The 23,982-nt window shown below is 40.9% G+C and overlaps 1 protein-coding gene across 1 annotated transcript; it reads right to left on the bottom strand.

The window, feature by feature from the left end:
• Nucleotides 1-1,520: 1,520 nt before the first annotated feature.
• Nucleotides 1,521-4,394, bottom strand: LOC111911497 (probable pectin methylesterase CGR2). The gene is made up of 7 exons (XM_023907279.3): nt 4,202-4,394; nt 3,575-3,710; nt 3,409-3,448; nt 3,301-3,333; nt 2,823-3,206; nt 2,664-2,719; nt 1,521-1,860 (listed from the first exon to the last, which is right to left on the bottom strand). Exons 2-7 carry the CDS (start codon nt 3,689-3,691, stop codon nt 1,708-1,710), a joined length of 783 nt encoding a protein of 260 aa, XP_023763047.1. The 5' UTR covers nt 3,692-3,710; nt 4,202-4,394; the 3' UTR covers nt 1,521-1,707.
• Nucleotides 4,395-23,982: the final 19,588 nt, after the last annotated feature.

Here is a 23,982-nt window from a genome sequence, read left to right as displayed (position 1 = left end):
TGACACTAGTCAACATCTACGTAAAAATAGGGATGATAGTATTAATCAAGTGGAATATTTAAGAATTATTGGCAGTCTAATGTATCTAATGAGTTGTACCAGACCTGACTTAGCATATGTTGTGAGCAGACTAAGTAGATATACTAGTAAACCCAATTCTAAACACTATAAGAGTATTACTAGGCTGCTAATGTGTGTTAGATACACGCTGGAATATGGATTGCACTATGGCAGACATCCAACAGTTATCGAATGATACACTAATGCAAATTGGATATCTGACATAAAAGATTCCAGATCTACAAGTGGATATGTGTTTACACTTGGAGGTGCTGCTGTGGCCTGGAAATCATCCAAGCAAATAGTTATATCCAGATCTACGAGGGAATCTGAATTTATCGCCTTAGATATTTGTGTTGAAGAGGCAGAGTGGCTACGTCAATTAGAGGACATTCCCAGATGGCCTAAGCCAGTAACGGCCATATGTATACATTGTCATAACCAATCAGCAATTGGTATAGCTCAAAATACAATGTATAATGGGAAATCAAGGCACATTAGATGTAGACATAAAATGATACGACATTTAATCTCTACAAGGGTTATCACGGTTGACTGGGTGAAGTCAAAGGATGACATTATGGATCCGGTTACAAAAGGATTATGTAGAGATGTAGTTTATAAGTCATCAAAAGGAATGGGACTAAAGCCCATGAATAAATGAATTCATACGAAGGAAACCTTACACAGAAGACTGGAGATCCAATGATCTAGGTTTAAAAGGACAACTTAGTTGTATGAGTGCAGCAGGTCACTGTGGAGGAAGTTAACATTACTTCCTAGTCCATTCCTATATGTTGTGACAAATTAGGCTAAACATGTGTTTTTTAATGATTCTTGGAATCACCTATGTGAGAAAGAAGTGGGGTCGCTTTGAAGGAAATTATGGGGGTACAATTCCTAAAACTCTTGCAGAACTAGGTTATTGTTCATGACCAAAACGAACACGTCTATGAGGATATCACCTTGTCAGGGAGAGTCCTGTGAGAATGACTAAAATGAAGACTTTAAACAAATTCAACAACTAATGATAGATTACACAGAATACAACAATTAAAATAAAACACCTAAAAAATTCAACGACACCGAAGTTATCACAAATTAAAGTGACTAAAATAAAAAATAAAAAATAAAAATTAATTCAGTAACTAAAGATAATAGTTTAATATATATATATATATATATATATATATATATATATATATATATATATATATATATATATATATATATATATATATATATATATATAATGACTAAAAAAACAAATAGTTCAGTGAGTGAAAATGGCCTAAACCAAAGAATAATTAACAAAGTTCTCAAATTTATTATCAACACTTTACATGATACAATAGTTATAATAACTTCCCTAAGAACATTGCTTCTAAGGCATTTTCATTTTTTACCAAAAGAATGAAAAAGTAGGCAACCAGAATAAGTCTTTAAGCAAACATACTAAATTGACACTATTATCCAAAACTATATAAAAACATATCATATAAAGTTACAACAAACATCATCTTGAATGATGCTAAACCAAAAATTTACAATAAATATCAATTTTTTTCTTCTTTTTAAAAAACACATACAGAATCGTGTAATGTTTATAAACTTTATAATAATAATTAATTAACCTTGAGGGTTGTTTTAAATAAATGATTTAAGGTGGAAAATCTGGCATGATGATTGATAGTGTTTTTCAGCTGCAGCTAATTCAAACTTCTTGATTGCTTCTTCATTCTCTTCTATTCTGCTTTGAACAAAAAACCGAATCCACCAAGAAGCAGTTCGCAATTTCGCCTAATACAGAAAGGGCAAATATGTCATTTATGTAAATAACTACATTTTTAAATGATGTCAAATTTGTAAAAGGTTAGAATGTAAGGGGAAAATGTGTGTTTCTTTTTTATTTAATAGACTTTAATATATTAAGCACTTAAATTGCACATATATTTATAGGGGTGTTTCTAAACAAAAGGATAAAATGGTCATTTACTCAAAATCAGACAAATCATTCTGTCCAATGCGTTGTTTGTTTCTTTCAGACTTAATGGACTTAATATATTAAGCTAATCCAGACACGCATATATAGGGGTGTTTCTAAACAAAAGGGTAAAATGGTCATTTACTCAAAATCAGACAAATCATTCCGTCCAACGCGTTGTTTGTTTCTTTCTGACTTAATGGACTTAATATATTAAGCTAATGAAGACACACATATGTAGGGGTGTTTCTACACAAAAGGGTAAAAGGGTCATTTACCAAAAATCTTGATTAATCAAAAGGGTAAAACGGTCATTTACTCAAAATCAGACGAATCATTTCGTCCAACGCATTGTTTGTGTTTTTATGACTTAATGGACTTAATATATTAAGCTAATGAAGACACGCATATATAGGGGTGTTTCTAAACAAAAGGGTAAAATGGTCATTTAACAAAAATCTTGATTAATCAAAAGGGTAAAACAGTCATGTACTCAGAATCAGACAAATCATGCCGTCCAATGTGTTGGACTTAATATATTAAGCTAATCCAGACACACGTATATAGGGGTGTTTCTAAACAAAAGGGTAAAATGGTCATTTACTAAAAAAAAACTTACAGGGCGTCCAAATTTTGACAGCTCAGCAACTTTCAAACTCCGTTGCCCAGGATAACCTAAATCCAAAAAACAAAGTACAATAAATAATCATAACATTACAACATAACAAAAGGGTAAAATGGTCATTTACTAAAAAAACTTACAGAAATACAATTTTACCTGAGAAAATAATAAATCCATCTGAAGACACCCGAGCCAATTCCGGAAGTGTCTTATTGAGGTACTTTGGGGACAAATAATCCAATGCATCTGACACAATAACAAGAGAAAAAGATTTTGATCTATAAGGAAGAGAAAACTTGATATCAGCTACGCGAACAATTCCTTTTCTTATAAGACTCTTGCAATTGGCATCACTATCATCCAAATCATATGGCTCCACACCCCATGCTTCTGTTTCTTTATCATCCCCTTCTTTTAACAAATTCCACACCACTGCACACGTGTCGGGTCCCACATGGAGGATTTTATGCATGCTCTCTCCATATGCTTTTTTCAGATATGGCAATGCTTGAAAGATTTCAGATGTGCATGATCCACCACCTTCATATAACACAAGGAAATTGATGTAAACAAATCTTGTAATGTGAAACAAATAAAGTTCAGTTGTATAGTATCTTGAATGGTTTGTGTTTACCTTCAAGTCTATTAAAAGCAGCATTGTTTCCACCTGTTAAAATATAAGATTAGTTTAGATTAGCATCCACAAGTTTAAGTAACTATAATTATGAATATTGATAATAACCTGAACCACTGTAAAGATACCCGATTATCAGAAAAGCCCCCTGAAAAAATCAAAGAATTTGAACCACTATCTTTAGTAAAGGGAAAATTAGGTCAAATGGAGATTAGGGCACCATGTTCTTGGAAGAAATGAGAATATGTTTATGCAAAAGATTCAAATGATTTACCAGTAGTACAAGCCCAATGGAAAGGAAAGGTGATGGGCGTGATTTTGGGTGTAAAGATCCCATAAATGGAATGCTAGCTCCATCTCTTCTAGATAAACCTGATGATGGTCTTCTCATTGTTATAGTTATGATTGGCCTGCAGATCAAAATGGATTTAGTGTTCTCAAACGTCACATGATCCGAATCAATTTTGGATCTTAGAACATTGATATCTGAATATATTGTTTTATAGTTGTTCATATTTCAAAATTTCGTATGTTAGGGTTAATTCATTGTAGTTCCATAAGCAAAGATTCCAATGCTGATGAATATTGGAATTTAGCATAATTTTCCAATTCGATTAACTGTAATGTTAACTTCTATGTTCGCTTTAGTTTTAGCAACACTATAGCATACAATCAGTCAATTCAAAGTATCAATAAACTAAAAACAAGCCCTTAGGGAAATCGTTCCGATCAAAAACAAAGAAATTGAATCTGTGACAGGTCTGGAAATGATACTGTGTCAAAAACTTTACGTTGGAGGTTTAAATTTAAAAATGAAAGAATCAGCAGTTAATAACCATGTAATAGACACATAGAAACTGCGTTGTTAGGTCTCGTGTGTGCGAAGAAGACAAAAAGATACCTTCAACTGAACAATGGAGAGAGCTTGGAGCTTCGGGATCTTTAGTTGAGCCTACCAGTGGTTCCGATCTGGATCTGTCTTTGTTTCAGTAAATGTAGAAAAAGAGGAAAGAGTCTTGTGCATTCATAGTGACATATTTATGCTACTTTACCCTTATCCCTTCCCTCCCCTTCCACCTCGGGGCTGGGTTTAAAGAACAACAACAAAAAATCAATAAATAAATGAGGAATATTAGCGAGAGAAAATAACAATAATAGCCGTCTTTTAAAAAAATTCTATTAATCCTTTCAAAATTGGTTAAAATCTGTCGGTCCAATTGATTGGACCAACAATTGGGAGAAAAAAAAATGCGCTTTACTTACCACATGGTTTATGTCTTTTTGGATTGGAACAAATTGTTCCTGATTTTAATAAAAATTCAGTTGAATTGATTAATTTTAATAGTTAAATAAATTTTTTATTGATTTATAAAAGTTTAAAATGTAATACTCACATAATGCATATATTTTTATACCGCTACATGTGATACAAATTAACTGAGTGAGTCAGGTTGGAAAACTTGATTGTTATATAGGGATTTCAATCCCATAATGTTATAATATATATATATATATATATATATATATATATATATATATATATATATATATATATATATATATATATACACACACACTACAAAACCAACTATTACCAAATAAAATATAGATGAGTCTTCGACTTGGATATCTGTAAACCCTCATACCTAAACATACTCACCCCAATTGATTCTCAAATATCTTAGTCTACGATTATCAGGAAGGATTATCCCCACCTGATGAATCGTTTAAAGTAACCAAGTGTTTGTCATTTAGAAGATGACCAGACATACCTTTACAGTTGTCTGATTTGGACTCATCATTTTTAGTTATCCAAAAGATTATGCATATATACCACTACAATTGCCTGTCTGGACCTACCATTTCTGGCCACGCAAAAGAATATGCAGACATAAAATTAAAGTTGTCTGATCTGGACCCACCATTTATGATCATCCAAAAATGAATACGTTTGTACTCTAGTACGTATTTCGTAACACCAACACCTAAATGTGTCAAGGAATAGAACTTTACTCTTCGTTTCTAGCTTACACACATATCCTGAATGAGGCTACCAGATATCAAACTTAACTAAACTAGGTATCTATAATAAGTCTTATCTCATTAACGGACATAACTACTAAACTCCCAATGTCAACTCTGTTTAGACAACCTTATCAAATTTTAGTGTGTATACTTAGCACAAAGTATTTAGGCATTAATATACTTTTATTCTTCTCTCTAATATTATTTATGTTATTGTTATCATGTGATAATAGACATGTATCTTTTAACATATATAGAACCATATCTGGTTTATATATCGCATATTCTCAAATACATTCCTAACACATAAACCAGGCAATAGACATATAACTCACATATAAATCTTCTACCAAATATTTTAATACTTTAATTAATACTTGTATTAAAATTATGTTTATGGAATGGCTATGCACTCACTTGATAAAAGCGGATGCCTCATAATTTTGGCAGAACTTCTCCTTGGTACTTTATCTTTTCCTCTGACAATATAGATTCCTCACTAATCTCAATGCATACACCAAGATCTATCAAGTAAGGATCAACCAGGCAAGACAGTTGGTAGGCAGGATCATTTCGGCATAATAGCTTTTCTAAAATCCAACAACCAAGCCAACGTGACCATTCTAAACACTTTTCTCATAAGTAGATCAATCAGTATAATGACTTGGAATTACTGATAAATCTTATTAATAGGTTCATAATAACAACTTATGACTAAATATAAGTTACACTGAAAGCAAAAGGGTGTAGCTTAACTTACAGAGATTTTAGCGAAAACCGGGAAAACGCACACATAGAATTTCCGAAACCGAAAGCTCTATTTTATTAGGATCTTTGGCGCACCATAGCTTCATTACTAGCTCCTAAAAACTCCTAAGCCTTGGCCTCAAAAGTGGGGGGAAAATTCAAGAGGCAGAGAAAGTATTATGAAGAATTTGTGTGGAATGAAAGTCATTTTTGGGGGTTTATATAATTGTTGTAACACTTGGTTCAAGTATTATTCAATTTTCAGCATTTTAAGGTTTGGACTACAACTCGACAACTTGGGGAGCTCTAACTCGTCATGTAGGAATCTTTTTGGACATGCAGATTAAGCACCCAACTCAACGAGTTGGGGAGCCTCAACTCGACGAGTTGACACTGGGGATGAAAACCCTAATTTTCGGGCATTGTACCCTATATAAATAACATTAATGTTACATCCAAAATAATAAAAAAAAGGTATGTCTCGGAACCTTTGAATAAGAATTTTTGGCATAAATGGTCCCTTAGTACGTTGGGCGTACTTAAGTGTACGCTTAGCGTACTACGTCCCTTTCTGGCCGCGGGTGTTTGGAGGTACGCTGGGCTTACCATGAGCTACGCGGGGAGTACGCGCCAAAGAGCAAAATCCTAAATTCTCGGACTTGAGGCCTATTCCTTGGAGTGAACCCTAGAGAGCCTCCACTGCCCTTAAACGTTATTACACCTCTGGAAACCTTGAGAGAGCACCTTTGAGCCTTATAAGTGTGTATGTGTGGTCTTTAGTGTCCATTTCAAGAGGAGGAGTTGGTGAAGCAAGCTTGGATCAAGTGGGTGCTTCTGGATCTTGCATCATAATCATCTTTCAGAGCTTTTGGAGGTAAACAGCTTGCATCTTTCCTCTTATTTCTTTAGATCTTGCTAGGGTTTTTGTAGTTGGTCCCTTTAATGAGCCTTGGACCTCATTTGTTGACTTGGTCATCCTCATTTGATTAGAAAGTCAGATCTAGGTTCCTTAAGCCATTTAGAAGCATAAAAATAGGATCTTGGTGGTAGTCTTGACCTTGAGCATGAGTTAAAGGCCTTGGGAAGGTCTTGATGATGGTTTTGGAGGTATAAGGAACATGCAAAGACATAAAGTTAGCAACTTTATGCCTTAGGACGTGTTAAAGAACTCAGATCTAGCTTTTGGATGTAAAAGAATGGGATATTAAGCACTTAATGGGGAAAGTGATTAACTCGGGGTGAACGTCGGGCGTACTCAGCGTACGCTGCGCGTAGTCTTTGAGAGCCCAGTACGCAGCGCGTGCCAAGTGGTACGCTGAGCGTACGCAAAGCAGATTGGGCCGTTTCTGTTTTGGGGCTGGCAACTTTTGGGCCTTATCTAGGTTATTGGGTTGACTGCATTCTGTGAAATATGGGCTATATCTTTGGATTTGGGTCATGGACTTTTAGGTGGGCCTTATTGGGCCAAGAGGCCCACTAGTAATTTTAGACTTGGACTTTGGGCCCATTATCAAAGGAAGATTAATTGGGCCGCATGAATAGGGTTGGGGCTTACGTCTTTCCCTCCTGATTAATTTAAGGATCTAATATTATTTAATACTATTATCCAACCGTGAGATTTCCGGATTATTAGGAGAGCAGCTTTGGTTTTCGGCAGACGAAGGTGAGTCTCCTCACCATACCCATGGGTCTAAGGCACCAAGGCCGACCCATTATATGATATGCGATATGTGTTAGCCATTCTATGGAACTATGTGCTTTGTGATTATGTTGGTATGGAAGACCTCGGGGGGTTCCTGGGGCACTTAGGTATAAGACCTGGGAGGGTTTCCTTGGCATCCTAGGTCGAAGACCTCGGGGGCTCCCGAGGCATTGGGCTAAGACCATGAGGGGGGTCCTATGGCACCCGGAGTAAGACCCTGGAGGGTTTCCAGGGCTTCCCTATGTGTTGGCTTGCATAGTTTATATGTTTATATAGCTGATGAGAATGTATTACATACTTTGTGCTTATGTGTGGATGTGCCCTGGAGAACTCACTAAGCTTTCAAGCTTACCGTTTGTGGATGTGTTTCAGGTACATCCGAGCCCAAGGGCAAGGGCAAGGCATGATGGCGCGGCGGGCACTCTATCTCTCTTTTATTACTACCTTTTGGGACACTCTAATGTTTTAAACAAATTGCAATAAAGGTGGATTTGAAAACAATCGTGATGAAACTTATGGTTATTGCAAGTATGTTTATTAATTAAAAATGAAAAAAAATTTGCTAAAAATTTGGATTGTTACAAATTGGTATCAGAGCCTTGGTTTGACGGATTCGGGCACACTCTCGGGTGTGTCAGGACTCAAACTAAGGAAATGGTAAAAAAAATTGTTTTCAAAAGATAAAAAAATAAATAAAAGTTTATTCTAAGAAAATAAATGATGAGAGTGCAACGCACGTGATCAGCCGAGCCAAGTAAGTGATTCCCATGTATGATAGCCATGTTACGCTATTTTAGAGCTATGTGAATTTGTGGAACTTGTTATGTGTATGCTAAATTTGTATAAGACTAGGAGCTTATAGAATCAGAATGATTGATTTGTCCTTAATTTCTTTTCCTTGTTTGGATGTGGTCTTAGGGTAGAATCTTTATTCAAAAGTCTATTTGATCCTTTTTGTGTACAATTTGCATGCATAAAGGCAACATGTTATAATGGATTGGTATGAGTAGAACAACTGCTAGGGCAGCCTAGGGCTTGATTTTTTTGCATGAGGTGTGAGGGACGGGGTCGAGTTGGAGTTAGCAGGTGGAACATCAGGGGAAAGGTATGGGTAGGTGTGGAAGGTAGTATTGGGCCCGTACTACTGGAAGCACAGGACCTGTACCCAAACTCATGTTGTACCTGAGGACTCTAAGGAGGAGAACCGGTTTGGAGGGTTCTTGTCATATGCATCATGATCATTATGTTTTATGGCTTTTCAGTCCAGCATGGTGGTGACTCGATTTGGAGCAGGGGTATCAGGATCGGGATCTGGATCCGGGGCGGGATCAGGAGACACTATTGATGCTATTGATGAGAGGTTGCGAGAGCTTATTGCAGCCGAGGTTAGCAAGGGCATACTTGACGCGACCCCAATCATCTTCGGGATGGTCAAAGAGGGTATCATGGATCTTATGGAGGAGAGACTCAAATCATTCAGGGCTGAGGTTGCAGCGGGCCAGGTTGGGGCCCGAACTCCCCCATTTCGAGAGTTCAAGGCGTGTAGAGCGCTGGAGTTTCTCGGGGCCAGGGACCCCATTGTCAGTCGGCGTTGGATAGCGGATATTGAGAATGCCCAGCGTACGAGTTCTTGCCCGGATGCATCAAAGGTGGGGTTTTCTTCATGTATGCTGAGGGATAGGGCCCGAGATTGGTGGGGCGAGGTTACTAGCCAGTTGGGGCCGGCCGGAGTGGCCGAGATGACATGGGCCGAGTTCATACGGCGTTTTAATCAAGAGTTTGCACCACTCATTGAGGTGTAGAGGCTGGTACGGGAGTTCCACGATTTGCAGCAGACCACCGAGACAGTGGCGGAGATCACCGCCAAGTTTCGGGAGCGAGCTCTACTGATACCACAGTATGCTACCAACGAGGATATGAGGCGGACCCGGTATCATTCCATGCTGAGGGATGACATTCGGGAGTTTGTGAGTTTCACGGGGTGCAAGACCCTAAATGAGATGGTGGATAAGGCTCGCGAAAGGGAGATGGAGTCGGACTTCCGCACGAAGCGGAAGCTGGAGCAGGCCCAGATAGCAGTAGGACAGGCTAAAAAGCCTAAGACCTTGGATTCGTCTAGTCGGGGCCAGCAGGGCTGGGGCCGGTGTGCCAAATATAGGAGGTCACATGGAGGAACATGTAGGGGACAAGGCACGACATGTTATACATGTGGTCAGTCGTGCCACGTGAGTAAGGATTGCCCCAGGAAGGCTTGATATGTTTCCACTGCAACCAAACCGGCCACAAGCGGGCCAATTGCCCTAGGTTGCAGGGAGGAGGAGGAGCGGTAGCGGCGCCCACGCCTGCTACTTTGAGAATCACCGATGGCCGATCTGCCAAGGCGGACGCCCCAGCGGCTAAGAGCCGTACATTTCAGCTGACTACCGAGGAGGCTCGGGCAGCACCGGATGTTGTGACTGGTACGTGTTTATTCTCTACTCTCTCTCCATGTTCATTTTGTTATGCTTATTTTTTTGTTGTGTATTATGGTGATATAGGGACCTTTTTGGTCAATGGTATGTCGGTCCACGTTTTGTTCGACTCGGGAGCTACCCGATCTTTTTTGTCTCTTGCGTTTAGCGAGAAATTCCGGGATACACCGGGGACCTTGGATTCCCCGCTTGAGGTGGAAATTGCAGACGACCGCACCGTGAGTGCTGTGAGGGTGTATCGAGACTGTGTTCTGAATATGCATAGCGAGAGGTTCCGCGTCGATTTAGTCCCAATATCCTTGCGATGATCGAAGGTGATTATTGGCATGGATTGGTTGGGAGCTCACGGGGCCATGATAGATTGTGAGCGCCAGTCAATCAGTGTTCGAACCCCAAGTGGGGGAGAACTAGTTATACATGGGGAAAAGGCCTCGCAGGGACCGATCCTCTGTTCGGCGGCACGGGCTAGGAGGTTTCTGCAGTAGGGCTGCGTAGAATTTTTGGCTTATGTCTCAGATACGAGGGTGGAGACAGTGGTAGGTGTGGGCAGTATGCCGGTGGTACAGGAGTATCGGGACGTTTTTCCCAAAGAGTTACTAGGAGTGCCTCCGAAGAGGCAAGTAGAGTTCCGCATCAATTTGGTGTCGGGTGCCGCCCCGATAGCGAAGGCACCATATCGATTAGCGCCTCCGGAGATGCAAGAGTTATCTACGCAAATCCAGGAGTTGCTAGACTGAGGGTTCATCCGTCCGAGCAGCTCTCCTTGGGGGAGCACCAATTCTGTTTGTGAAAAAGAAGGACGGATCGCACAAAATGTGCATTGATTATAGAGAGCTGAACAAGCTAACAGTGAAGAATAGTTACCCTTTACCTAGGATTGATGATTTGTTTGACCAGCTTCAATGTGCATCTTGGTTCTCCAAGATAGATCTTCGGTCGGGATATCTCCAGATGAGGATTCCGGATGAGGATATACCGAAGACAACGTTTAGGACCCGATATGGGCATTATGAGTTTGTGGTGATGCCGTTTGGGCTCACCAATGCCTCCACAACGTTCATGGATCTCTTGAACCGGGTATGTAGACCAATGCTGGATCAGTCAGTGATCGTCTTTATTGATGACATTCTGGTCTATTCCAAGACCAAGGAGCAGTATGAGCGGCATCTGAGGGAGGTATTAGAGACTCTGAGGGCGAAGAAACTTTATGTGAAGTTCTCCAAGTGTGAGTTTTGGTTGCGGGAAGTTCAGTTTTTGGGGCATGTCATTAATGAAGAGGGTATTTCGGTTGACCCATCCAAGGTAGAGGCGGTGATGCGGTGGGAAGTACCAAGGAATGCATCGGAAATTCGTAGTTTCTTGGGCCTAGCGGGTTATTATCGGAGATTTATCGAGAACTTTTCCAAGGTTGCAGTGCCATTGACCCGCTTAACCAAGAAAAATGTCACTTTTCAGTGGGGTGAGGATCAACATATAGACTTTGAGACCCTGAGGCGGAGGTTATATGAGGCGGAGGTCTTAGTTCTACCGAAGGTATTGGGTGATTTAGTGGTATATTGTGACGCATCGATCTCGTGTTTGGGGGCGGTGCTGATGCAGAGGGGGCATGTGATTGCCTACGCCTCGAGGCAATTGAAGCCTTATGAGGCAAATTATCCTACGCATGACCTGGAGTTGGGAGCAGTGGTTTTTGCTCTCGTGTTATGGAGGCATTATTTGTATGGAGTGTGGTTCTCTATCTATACCGATCACAAGAGTCTGAAGTATTTGATGGACCAGCAGAACCTCAACATGCGTCAGCGGAGGTGGCTAGATGTACTAAAGGATTATGATTGAGAGATTTTATACAATCCAGGGAAGGCCAACGTGGTGGCATACGCCTTGAGCCACAAGGCAACGAGACCCCCGATCAAAGACATTTGTTTGAGGATGACTGTGACTTCGCCATTGTTGGATATGATCAGGGAGGCTCAGGTCGATGGGGTAAAGATGGAAAATTGGAAAATAAAGAGAATTCAGGGGCAATATCCTTTGTTTGTAAAGGACAGTCGTGGCCTTTTGATGCAGTGTGGTCGGGTGTGGGTACTCGTGTCAGGGGGAGTGAGGCAGAGATGGTTAGAGGAGGCGCACAAGTCTAAGTTCTCTATACACCCAGGGGCTACAAAGATGTATAGAGACTTGAGACTGAGTTATTGGTGGCCCTGCATGAAGCGGGAGATCGCCAAGTTCGTGGAGCGGTGCTTGACCTGCAGGAAGGTCAAGGCCGAGCATCAGCAGCCTCATGGGAAGGTCCAACCGCTTCCCATTCCTATGTGGAAATGGGAGGAGATTGTGACAACCCTATATTTTCCAAAAGCAGTGTAACACTCAAAAAAAATTCAAATACAACGAAAACTATTTGGAATCAACGAAATTAACCTCAAAAGTAAAGTGTTCAAATATCTAAATTGGGATGCATCAAATGTTACATATCGTGCCAAGGTTTCCAAAAACATAAAGAGCATTCAAAATCGGGTTATATCGAAGAAATTATAACCACTTGAATATTTACGACACACCGTTAAAACATTATTTAAACGTAAAAAGTGAAATTACAATAAAATACATTTTAGCCTTAAGTATCTAAACAAAAGTTGTAGAGTTCGCTAAACTGTAAACATACATAAAAAGATCGCCCAAGTTGGACCTCGTATGAAGAAGTTACGAATTTTCTAAGTTTCATAACAGTAGTAGAGGGCTAAAACTCGAATTAAAGATCGAGCGTTATTTAGCTATCACAACCTAAACGAAAGTTGAAGGTCTCCACAATAGGAGTAAAATGATAAAAAGACAAATGAAAACCGCCGTCGAATAAAGAAACTATGAATTTTTAACGGGTTTTAGCAGTCCCGACCTATTAAAAACATATCATTAAAAATAAAGTCAAAACTAGCCGACGGAGTCTAAATGAAAGTTGTAGAACATAATCTCACCTACGCCTGGATATAAAGAACGCGAAAAACGGAGCCCGTACGCGAAAGTTATGGAATTTAAAAGACGGAAGTCGGGATTACGCCCAGCGTACTCAGGTGCAGGGTCGAGTCCCCTCGGCTGCAGCTCTATGCCTACCTAGACTCGAGTCGTAAGCCATGACGCAAAGTTACGCCCAGTGTAACTGAAGTACGCCCAGCGTACTCCGGTGGTACGCCCAGCGTACTCGACTTTCCAACACTATAAATAGAAGGCTTGAGCTACGGATTTTGACACACTTTCTCAAAACTCTCAATCACTCCCACATACTTTCAAGCACCAGAAGCTGTCCCGACGCCCTCGGTTTCCGCACCCGAGCCCTCGACGAAGGTTCTACGCTTCCGAGATCCCCGAAGAGCTCGAAGACGCAGTTTTCCGCGGTTGAAGTTCTGCTTGACCCTAGCCCACTCTCTTCAAACCAAACAAGTGAGTTCATACCCTACCTTTCAAAGTCTTTTCATGTTTTAGGGGGGAAATACAAGTACAATACAAGTAAAAGTATCGTTTTATAAACATAAATGTAACATCTATCTTATTGATTATCGATACCAACAACTTACTTTACGTATAAAGGGCTAGTATATCATCAAGTTATTTTCACCAAATGGAACATACTTTCTGAAAGACTATAATGGGTATAGTTAACAAGTTATTCATACATTCTTACGTATACATCTTGAAAAACGAAATACTTTCAAACAAAATGAAGTAAAGTCTTTCTTATCGTAAATCTATTTATACTAAGTGATGTGAGATATTCAAACTTCAACGTACTCTTATGTATGCATTTCAAGTCCTGTATTATATACCATAATCTCTTGGAGGGAGAGCGTGATACTTGTGTATAGATCTATACGGGATTGACAACTCCGCACCTAAACTGTTAGCTACAGTTAGACCGGCAGGTCTGGGGTGACAAATGTCATAACACTACAACACCGGAAGAATGTTGTTACAGGCAGTCAGTGTCAATAGTATGGTTATAAGACTCACATGAAAGTATAAAAACAAGTTTGATTTATGAGATTCATATATGCATTCAGTTTTCTACATTATTTTGAACACAAAGTTTATCTTTATCAGTCAAGTACGAAAAATACTAACGCACTCCAACTTTGGGAACTTTTCGAACTATTTATTGAAAATATTGGATTTTCTGAAAACCTCGTTCATTGATTTGCTACCAAAAGGACATACTTTTCAATACAAAACACTTATGAACTCACAAACTTAATCGTTGACACTTTTTCGAAACCACTTGTATTTCTCAAGGAATCAGTAATACAAGTAACCACCAGCTTTTGAAGAAGGAACGCTAAGGACGTTTATTATTAAACCTTTTCAATCATCATATTGTAATATTCTTTTGGAAATATGTATAACGCAACAATATACATTTTTATTATATATATGATGGTTGTGTTACTTTCTTTACAATATTCAATTGTTATGGTACTACGTGAAGTCATCCACCCCCGAATGTTTCCGTCATTCTGGTTTGGGGGTGTGACAGATTGGTATCAGAGCATTGTTTATAGTGAACTAAGTATATCGAACCACATAAGATATACAAACTATAAATGCAAAAAGGGGACCAAAAACCCTCTGACAACGCGTTTTCATAAACGACATATTTTCTTTTAAAATATACATTTTTTTTACACGCATGCATCGGTCTCGTATCATAACAAAGTTTTCTAAAAAGTATTAAGGCGAGTTGCGACGCTATGATTGGGCCTTGAGGTATGTAATCAAATCGAGAATAAATATAGCCTGATCAACTATATTCAACTTGGATTTGACCAACACACGTCAAGGAATGGTCGTAGTGGACAACAAGTCAAAAACTTACCAAATACAAAATTTCTAAACTTGCAAATTTGAAATTCTATAGGAGTATTATTATATAAGGACAATAAAAACTTGCACATCATAATATATAGCTAAACTTAGGATGTCGTTAAATAGGAATTTCTTTTCTTATACCTCTATCCTAGTACAGACAAATGGCCGGATTCCATATACCGGGAGATCCCTACTACCCAAACCAAGGTAACGGTGGATGGATAGAAGAAGACCAAGAGGAATTCGAAGTCGAAGTCGGAGAAGAATACGAAGTCGATGAGGAAGTCGAAGAGGAAGAAGAGCCTATAGAGGAGGAAGAGGAAGTTACGGATGGAACGGACTCCAAGCCAGAAGTGATCAACCCTCCCGCTCCTCGTTCTCCCGAAGTTAGAATGCGTTACCAACCTCCTATTCCCATATGGGGAAGCCACCTCTACTATTGGAGCCGTCAGCAAGGTGTACGCCTTCCCTTCGGCATGTGTCGAGAGTTTTACAATGTCAGTGGAGGAGGCTCAGCCGATAGGGCGCTTCCCGTCCTTGTGAGACAGATAGCCACCCAACCTACCAGTCGGATATGCAAGCGGCCAGAATTCGTGAGGTCAATGCTGCTACACAAGGTAACACCGCAGACATCCATCATCTGGACGGACTACACGAAAGTACCCAACTCCACACAGGGACGCTTCAGAACCAAATGGTGACGGCACTGGCAGAAATAAGAGAGATGAAGAAACAACAAACAGTTCTTGAAAGGCGCCTAATGGGAGTCAAGCAGTCGGATGCCGAGTCTAGCTCCAAACGCACAACGCGCCACAAGTAGAACTTGCTCAACTCCAACAATTTTGATATAGAATAGGACCCCGGATAAAGTTTTTCTTATTTCCCCTTGGACTTGTAATCGAAGACCTCTAGATAGGTCAAAATTTTCCTATAAACATGAAGCATGATGTAACGCACCGTATGTGTGACATATATATATATATATATATATATATATATATATATATATATGAAGTATGTCTTTATATATAACCATTGAAGTTCATCGGATTAATTAAATTGCTTTGAAACCATTAACTAATGTCAAAACATATTTCAAGATATAACTAACCCTCTAGTGCTCGATTGTCAATTCATTTGAAACTCATAGTCTTTATTATTATCTCTCTACCAGAACATGCCTCCTCGTAAAACACCGCGCAAAAACCCAGCTGCAACACCACCTCCACCACCCCCTCCAACTATGGATACAGCAATGTTCCAAGCCACCGTAACAGCCGTTGTAACCGCAGCAATGGCACAAATAAGTAACAACGGGTCAGGTGGAGGAATAAACAGCTCTACAAATGGCCTAAAGCAGGTCCGTTCCGGGGAATGTACTTACAAGGACTTCACCAACAGCAAACCTATTCCCTTTAGTGGAACTGAGGGAGTAATGGCCCTATCCTAATGGATAGAGAAAACGGAAGTCATGTTTGTGCGTGCCCCGAAGAAAGCAAAGTGAAATTTGCCGCTTATACTTTCTCCGAACGAGCCCTAACGTGGTGGAACGGCCACGTCAAGGCACTAACCCTACCGGTGGCGAACTCCATGGGTTGGGAAAACCTGAAAAGAATGCTTCTACGAGAGTATTGCCCCAGGGGCGAGATCCAAAAGCTCGAATAGGAACTGTGGTACCTTAAGATGGTAGGCTGGGACATTACAGGCTATACCAACAGATTCAGTGATTTGACAATACTTTGCCCAGGAATGATGATCCTGGAAGGCCAGAAGGTGGAAAGGTATATCTGGGGACTATCACCCCAACTTCAAGGAAGTGTGTTAGCCTCCAAACCCACGACGTTCGAAAGCGCCAAGGAGCTGGCACAATCCCTCGTCGACCACGGTGTCTGTCAGAGTGTCGCAACCGTAGTCGTCGAACCAACCAAAGGAAGCAGCAACCACAACAATAGCAAGAAGAAGTTCTGGAATAAGAGGAAAGGTCAAACTTCACAAGAACCTTCAAAGAAACAAATGGTGGCGGTCCATGCCGCTACTACCCCCACTGCAACCCCTGCTACCCCTGCGCCAACAAAACAATATGCGGGGAACCTGCCCAAGTGCAGCAAATGCAACTACCATCACCACGGTAATTGCCGCGAGATGCACTGTAAGAACTGCGATAGGAAAGGGCACACAGCCCGTTTCTGTAAAGCACTGGCACGACCAATCACTCAAGTTCCTAGTACTGGAGTAAGCCAGGCATGTTATGGGTATGGAGAAACTGGGCACTTCAAGAGGAATTGCCCCAAGGAAAGGAATGTTGGCGGTGTGGGAAGAGTGCTGGCAATAAGGCAGAATGAAGCAATAGCAGACCCCACGGTGGTTACGGGTACGTTTCTCCTCGACAACATTTATGCATGCATACTCTTTGACTGCGGTGCGGAGAGAAGTTTTGTGAGTCATAAATTCAAACACCTACTTAATCAAAGACCCCAACCACTCAATAAAATATTCACTGTAGAAATGGCTAACGGTAAAATGGAAAGCACAAGCGATATGTACGTAGGCTGCACATTAAATTTAAACGAACACTTATTTCAAATCGACCTTATGCCCATTTCAATAAGAAGTTTTGATGTAATCATTGGTATGGACTGGTTAAGCCTTCACCATGCCGATATTCTTTGTCATGAAAAGGTCGTTCGTCTCAATCTGCCCAAGGGCGAAACTCTTGTCCTATATGGAGACAAACCTAGTTTAAATTTACAAATCATATCATGTGTTAAAGCACAAAAATATCTTCGCAAGGAATACCATGCCTTTCTAGCCCACGTAGTAGACTAGAAACAAGAACCAAAGAGCATTAAAGACATTCCAGAAGTCTGCAACTTCCCAGACATTTTCCCAGAAGATCTTCCAGGAATTCCACCAGAACGCCAAGTCGAGTTCAGAATCGACTTAATCCCCGGAGCTACTCCAGTAGCAAAGTCGCCTTACCGTTTAGCCCCAGCCGAGATGCAGGAACTGTCCAGTCAATTAAACGAGCTACTGAGCAAGGGCTTCATCAGATCGAGTTTCTCACCATGGGGAGCACCGGTCCTATTCGTGAAAAAGAAGGACGGATCCTTTCGCATGTGCATCGATTATCGGGAACTGAACAAACTCACGATCAAGAACCGATATCCCCTACCGCGCATAGACGATCTGTTCGACCAACTACAGGGAGCGAGCTACTTCTCAAAGATCGATCTAAGATCTGGTTATCACCAACTACGAGTACTGGAAGGAGACATCCCCAAAACGGCTTTCCGAACACGCTATGGTCACTACGAGTTTGTAGTAATGCCCTTCGGGTTGACAAATGCTCCAACAGTGTTCATGGACTTGATGAACCGAGTATGTCGTCCCTTCCTGGATAAATTTGTGATCGTGTTCATAGATGATATACTCGTCTATTCAAGAAGCCAGGAAGAATACAGCCAACACCTCCGCCAAGTTTTGGAAACATTGAGGGCAGAAAAGTTTTACGGAAAATTTTCAAAGTGCGAATTTTGGATTCGGGAAGTGGATTTCCTAGGAAATGTAGTAAGCAAGGAAGGGATACACGTGGATCCTTCTAAGATCAAGGCAATAGAGAGTTGGACGACTCCAAGAACCCCTATAGAAATCCGGCAATTTTTGGGACTCGCCGGGTATTACCGAAGGTTCATACAAAACTTTTCAAAGATTGCCAAGCCACTCACCACCCTAACTCAGAAGAGTGTGACCTTCGACTGGGGAGAAAAACAAGACATCGCGTTTCAAACACTAAAGTGAGCCTTATGTAGTGCGCCTATCCTAACCTTGTCGGAAGGAACAGAGGACTTCGTGGTCTATTGCGATGCATCAAACCAAGGACTCGGGTGTGTCCTGATGCAACGAGGGAAGGTCATCGCCTATGCCTCAAGGCAACTAAAGATGCACGAAGTGAACTACACAACGCACGATCTTGAGCTAGGAGCATTCGTCTATGCTCTAAAGATATGGAGGCACTACCTCTATGGCACGAAATGTACGATCTTCACCGACCATAAAATCCTCCAACATATCCTCAACCAGAAAGAACTCAACATGAGACAAAGATGGTGGGTAGAACTACTAAATGATTATGAATGCGAGATTCGATATCATCCCGGAAAGGCTAACGTGGTGGCCGATGCACTCAGCCAGAAGGAATACTCGGGCCGCAGAGTGAAGTCTTTAACCATGACAATCCATTCACACCTGTCCACACAAATCAAGGAAGCCCAAATAGAAGCCTTAACATCTGAAAATGTGGCAGGGGAAGCCTTAAGGGGAATGGATAAGAAGTTTGAGGTCAAAATGTTGGAGTTCATTACTTCATGGATCGGATCTGGACAACGATGTTTGGCGGATTCAGAGAAGTCGTCATGAACGAAGCCCATAAGACACGATACTCCATACACCACGGCTCCGATAAGATGTATCTCGACCTCAAGAAATTGTACTGGTGGCCGAACATGAAAGCCGAAATTGCTACCTACGTGAGTAAATGTCTGACGTGCGCCAAAGTCAAGGTAGAATACCAAAAGCCCTCAGGATTGTTGCAACAACCAGAAATACCCGAATGGAAGTGGGAACGGATAACCATGGATTTCATAACCAAACTACCCAGGACGACAAGCGGACTCGACACTATCTGGGTGATCGTCGACAGGTTAACTAAATCAGCGCACTTCCTACCGATCAAAGAGACAAATAAATTGGAGAAGCTAACTAGGACATACCTCAGAGAAATTGTACGACTGCATGGTGTGCCCATATCCATTATCTCGGACCGAGATAGTAGATTCACCTCAAGGTTCTGGCAGTCACTACAAAAAGCTCTAGGGACAAGACTATACATGAGTACCGCTTATCACCCACAAACCGACGGCCAAAGTGAGAGAACCATACAAACCCTAGAAGATATGTTGAGATCTTGCGTAATCGATTTTGGCAAAGCATGGGACACCCATCTACCCTTGGTCGAGTTCTCGTACAATAATAGCTACCACACTAGTATCAAGGCTGCCCCGTTCGAAGCCCTCTATGGCCGTAAATGCAGGTCACCTCTGTGCTGGGCCGAAGTGGGGGACACACAACTAGTAAGAGGACAAGCAACAGACAACACGCTCACTAGACCAGAAATCATAAGGGAAACTACGGAGAAGATTGTTCAGATCCGGGAGCGTCTGAAAGGATCAAGGGACAGACAAAAGAGTTACGCTGTTAAAAGACGGAAACCCTTGGAATTCCAGGTTGGAGATCGAGTCCTACTAAAACTCTCGCCCTGGAAGGGGTTAATACGCTTCGGAAAGCATGGGAAACTGAACCCAAGATACATCGGACCATTCGAGATCCTTGCCAGGATCGGTCCAGTGGCGTATAAACTCCGATTACCTCAGAAGCTCCACAACGTACACCCTACCTTTCATGTATCAAACCTAAAGAAGTGCTTGTCCGATGAGACCCTAGTCATCCCTCTAGACGAAATTGCAATAAATGAGAATCTCCAATTCATAGAAGAACCAGTAGAGATCATGGATCGGGAAATAAAAAGGACTAAACAAAGTCGTATGCCTATTGTAAAGGTCCGCTGGAACGCCAAGCGAGGACCTGAATACACCTGGGAACGCGAGGATAAGATGAAACAAAAGTACCCGCATCTTTTTCCTAACCTGTAAACTCTATCTTAGATTAAATTTCGGGATGAAATTCCCCTAACGGGGGAATGATGTGACAACCCTATATTTTCCAAAAGCAGTGTAACACTAAAAAAAAATCAAATACAACGAAAACTATTTGGAATCAACGAAATTAACCTCAAAAGTAAAGCATTCAAATATCTAAATTGGGATGCATCATATGTTACATATCGTGCCAAGGTTTCCAAAAACATAAAGAACATTCAAAATCGGGTTATATCGAAGAAATTATAACCACTCGAATATTTACGACACACCGTTAAAACATTATTTAAACGTAAAAAGTGAAATTACAATAAAATACATTTTAGCCTTAAGTATCTAAACAAAAGTTGTAGAGTTCGCTAAACTGTAAACATACATAAAAAGATCGCCCAAGTTGGACCTTGTATGAAGAAGTTACGAATTTTCTAAGTTTCATAACAGTAGTAGAGGGCTAAAACTCGAATTAAAGATCGAGCGTTATTTAGCTATCACAACCTAAACGAAAGTTGAAGGTCTCCACAATAGGAGTAAAATGATAAAAAGACAAATGAAAACCGCCGTCGAATAAAGAAACTATGAATTTTTAACGGGTTTTAGCAGTCCCGACCTATTAAAAACATATCATTAAAAATAAAGTCAAAACTAGCCGACGGAGTCTAAATGAAAGTTGTAGAACATAATCTCACCTACGCCTGGATATAAAGAACGCGAAAAACGGAGCCCGTACGCGAAAGTTATGGAATTTAAAAGACGGAAGTCGGGATTACGCGCAGCGTACTCAGGTGCAGGGTCGAGTCCCCTCGGCTGCAGCTCTACGCCTACCTAGACTCGATTCGTAAGCCATGACGCAAAGTTACGCCCAGTGTAACTGAAGTACGCCCAGCGTACTCCGGTGGTACGCCCAGCGTACTCGACTTTCCAACACTATAAATAGAAGGCTTGAGCTACGGATTTTGACACACTTTCTCAAAACTCTCAATCACTCCCACATACTTTCAAGCACCAGAAGCTGTCCCGACGCCCTCGGTTTCCGCACCCGAGCCCTCGACGAAGGTTCTACGCTTCCGAGATCCCCGAAGAGCTCGAAGACGCAGTTTTCCGCGGTTGAAGTTCTGCTTGACCCTAGCCCACTCTCTTCAAACCAAACAAGTGAGTTCATACCCTACCTTTCAAAGTCTTTTCATGTTTTAGGGGGGAAATACAAGTACAATACAAGTAAAAGTATCGTTTTATAAACATAAATGTAACATCTATCTTATTGATTATCGATACCAACAACTTACTTTACGTATAAAGGGCTAGTATATCATCAAGTTATTTTCACCAAATGGAACATACTTTCTGAAAGACTATAATGGGTATAGTTAACAAGTTATTCATACATTCTTACGTATACATCTTGAAAAACGAAATACTTTCAAACAAAATGAAGTAAAGTCTTTCTTATCGTAAATCTATTTATACTAAGTGATGTGAGATATTCAAACTTCAACGTACTCTTATGTATGCATTTCAAGTCCTGTATTATATACCATAATCTCTTGGAGGGAGAGCGTGATACTTGTGTATAGATCTATACGGGATTGACAACCCCGCACCTAAACTGTTAGCTACAGTTAGACCGGCAGGTCTGGGGTGACAAATGTCATAACACTACAACACCGGAAGAATGTTGTTACAGGCAGTCAGTGTCAATAGTATGGTTATAAGACTCACATGAAAGTATAAAAACAAGTTTGATTTATGAGATTCATATATGCATTCAGTTTTCTACATTATTTTGAACACAAAGTTTATCTTTATCAGTCAAGTACGAAAAATACTAACGCACTCCAACTTTGGGAACTTTTTGAACTATTTATTGAAAATATTGGATTTTCTGAAAACCTCGTTCATTGATTTGCTACCAAAAGGACATACTTTTCAATACAAAACACTTATGAACTCACAAAATTAATTGTTGACACTTTTTCGAAACCACTTGTATTTCTCAGGGAATCAGTAATACAAGTAACCACCAGCTTTTGAAGAAGGAACGCTAAGGACGTTTATTATTAAACCTTTTCAATCATCATATTGTAATATTCTTTTGGAAATATGTATAATGCAACAATATACGTTTTTATTATATATATGATGGTTGTGTTACTTTCTTTACAATATTCAATTGTTATGGTACTACGTGAAGTCATCCACCCCCGAATGTTTCCGCCATTCTGGTTTGGCGGTGTGACAGAGATTACCATGGATTTCATTACAAAGCTTCCAAAGACGGTGAGAGGCGTGGATGCCATTTGGGTTATCGTGGACAGATTGACGAAGAGTGCCCATTTCATTATGATTTTTGAGGGCATATCCGCAGAAAAGTTGACAGATATTTATGTTCGGGAGGTGGTGGCTAGGCACGGGGTGCCCGTATCGATGGTTTCGGATAGGGATGTCCGATTTACATCTAGGTTTTAGAAGAGGTTCCACGAGGAACTAGGCACTTGACTACATTTCAGCACGACATACCATCCTCAAACCGATGCCTAGAGTGACAGGACAATCCAGACGCTGGAGGATATGCTTCGTGCCTGCATGCTGGACTTTGGAGGAAGCTGGGATTCGTATCTCCCACTGGCAGAGTTTTCGTACAATAATAGTTATCATGCCAGTATTGATCGGGCCCCTTTCGAAATGTTGTGTGGTCGGAGGTGTAGGACTCCGATGTGTTGGGATGAGGTTGGACACCGGGTCATGGGGAGCACAGAAGTAGTGCTCAAGACGACTGGATTGATTCAGCAGGTGCGGGAGCGATTGCGAGTCGCTCAAAGTCGTCAGAAAAGTTATGTCGATCATCGTCGATCAGACCTGGAATTTCAAGTGGGGGACTTCGTATTGCTGAAGGTGTCGCCCTGGAAAGGGGTCCTCAGATTTCGGAAACGGGGCAAGTTGGGCCCTTGGTTTATAGGCCCGTTCAGGATCGCGACCCGAGTTGGCAAGGTGGCTTACCGTCTAGAGCTGCAGGAGGAGCTTGGCCAGATTCACGACACCTTCCATGTGTCTCAGCTTCGAAAGTGTGTTGTTGATGAGTCTGCGGTTATATCCTTGGATGACATTCAGGTGGATGGAATCTTGAATTACGTGGAGAGACCAGTCGCCATCATAGATCGGAAGATGAAGGGTC

Source organism: Lactuca sativa, chromosome 7, assembly GCF_002870075.4.
Source record: "Lactuca sativa cultivar Salinas chromosome 7, Lsat_Salinas_v11, whole genome shotgun sequence".
Lineage (NCBI taxonomy): Eukaryota > Viridiplantae > Streptophyta > Magnoliopsida > Asterales > Asteraceae > Lactuca > Lactuca sativa.
Note: the sequence above shows the minus strand (reverse complement) of the source record. Positions and strands in the feature narration are given on the sequence as shown.

Excerpts from the sequence above, each read along its gene's own strand:
- LOC111911497 (XM_023907279.3), bottom strand. The coding sequence starts at position 3,691 with ATGAGAAGACCATCATCAGGTTTATCTAGAAGAGATGGAGCTAGCATT. Across the intron at positions 2,720-2,822 it reads TGGATTTATTATTTTCTCAG|GTTATCCTGGGCAACGGAGT; the intron begins GTAAAATTGTAT and ends TTTTGGATTTAG. Across the intron at positions 1,861-2,663 it reads TGTCAAAATTTGGACGCCCT|GCGAAATTGCGAACTGCTTC; the intron begins GTAAGTTTTTTT and ends TTTCTGTATTAG.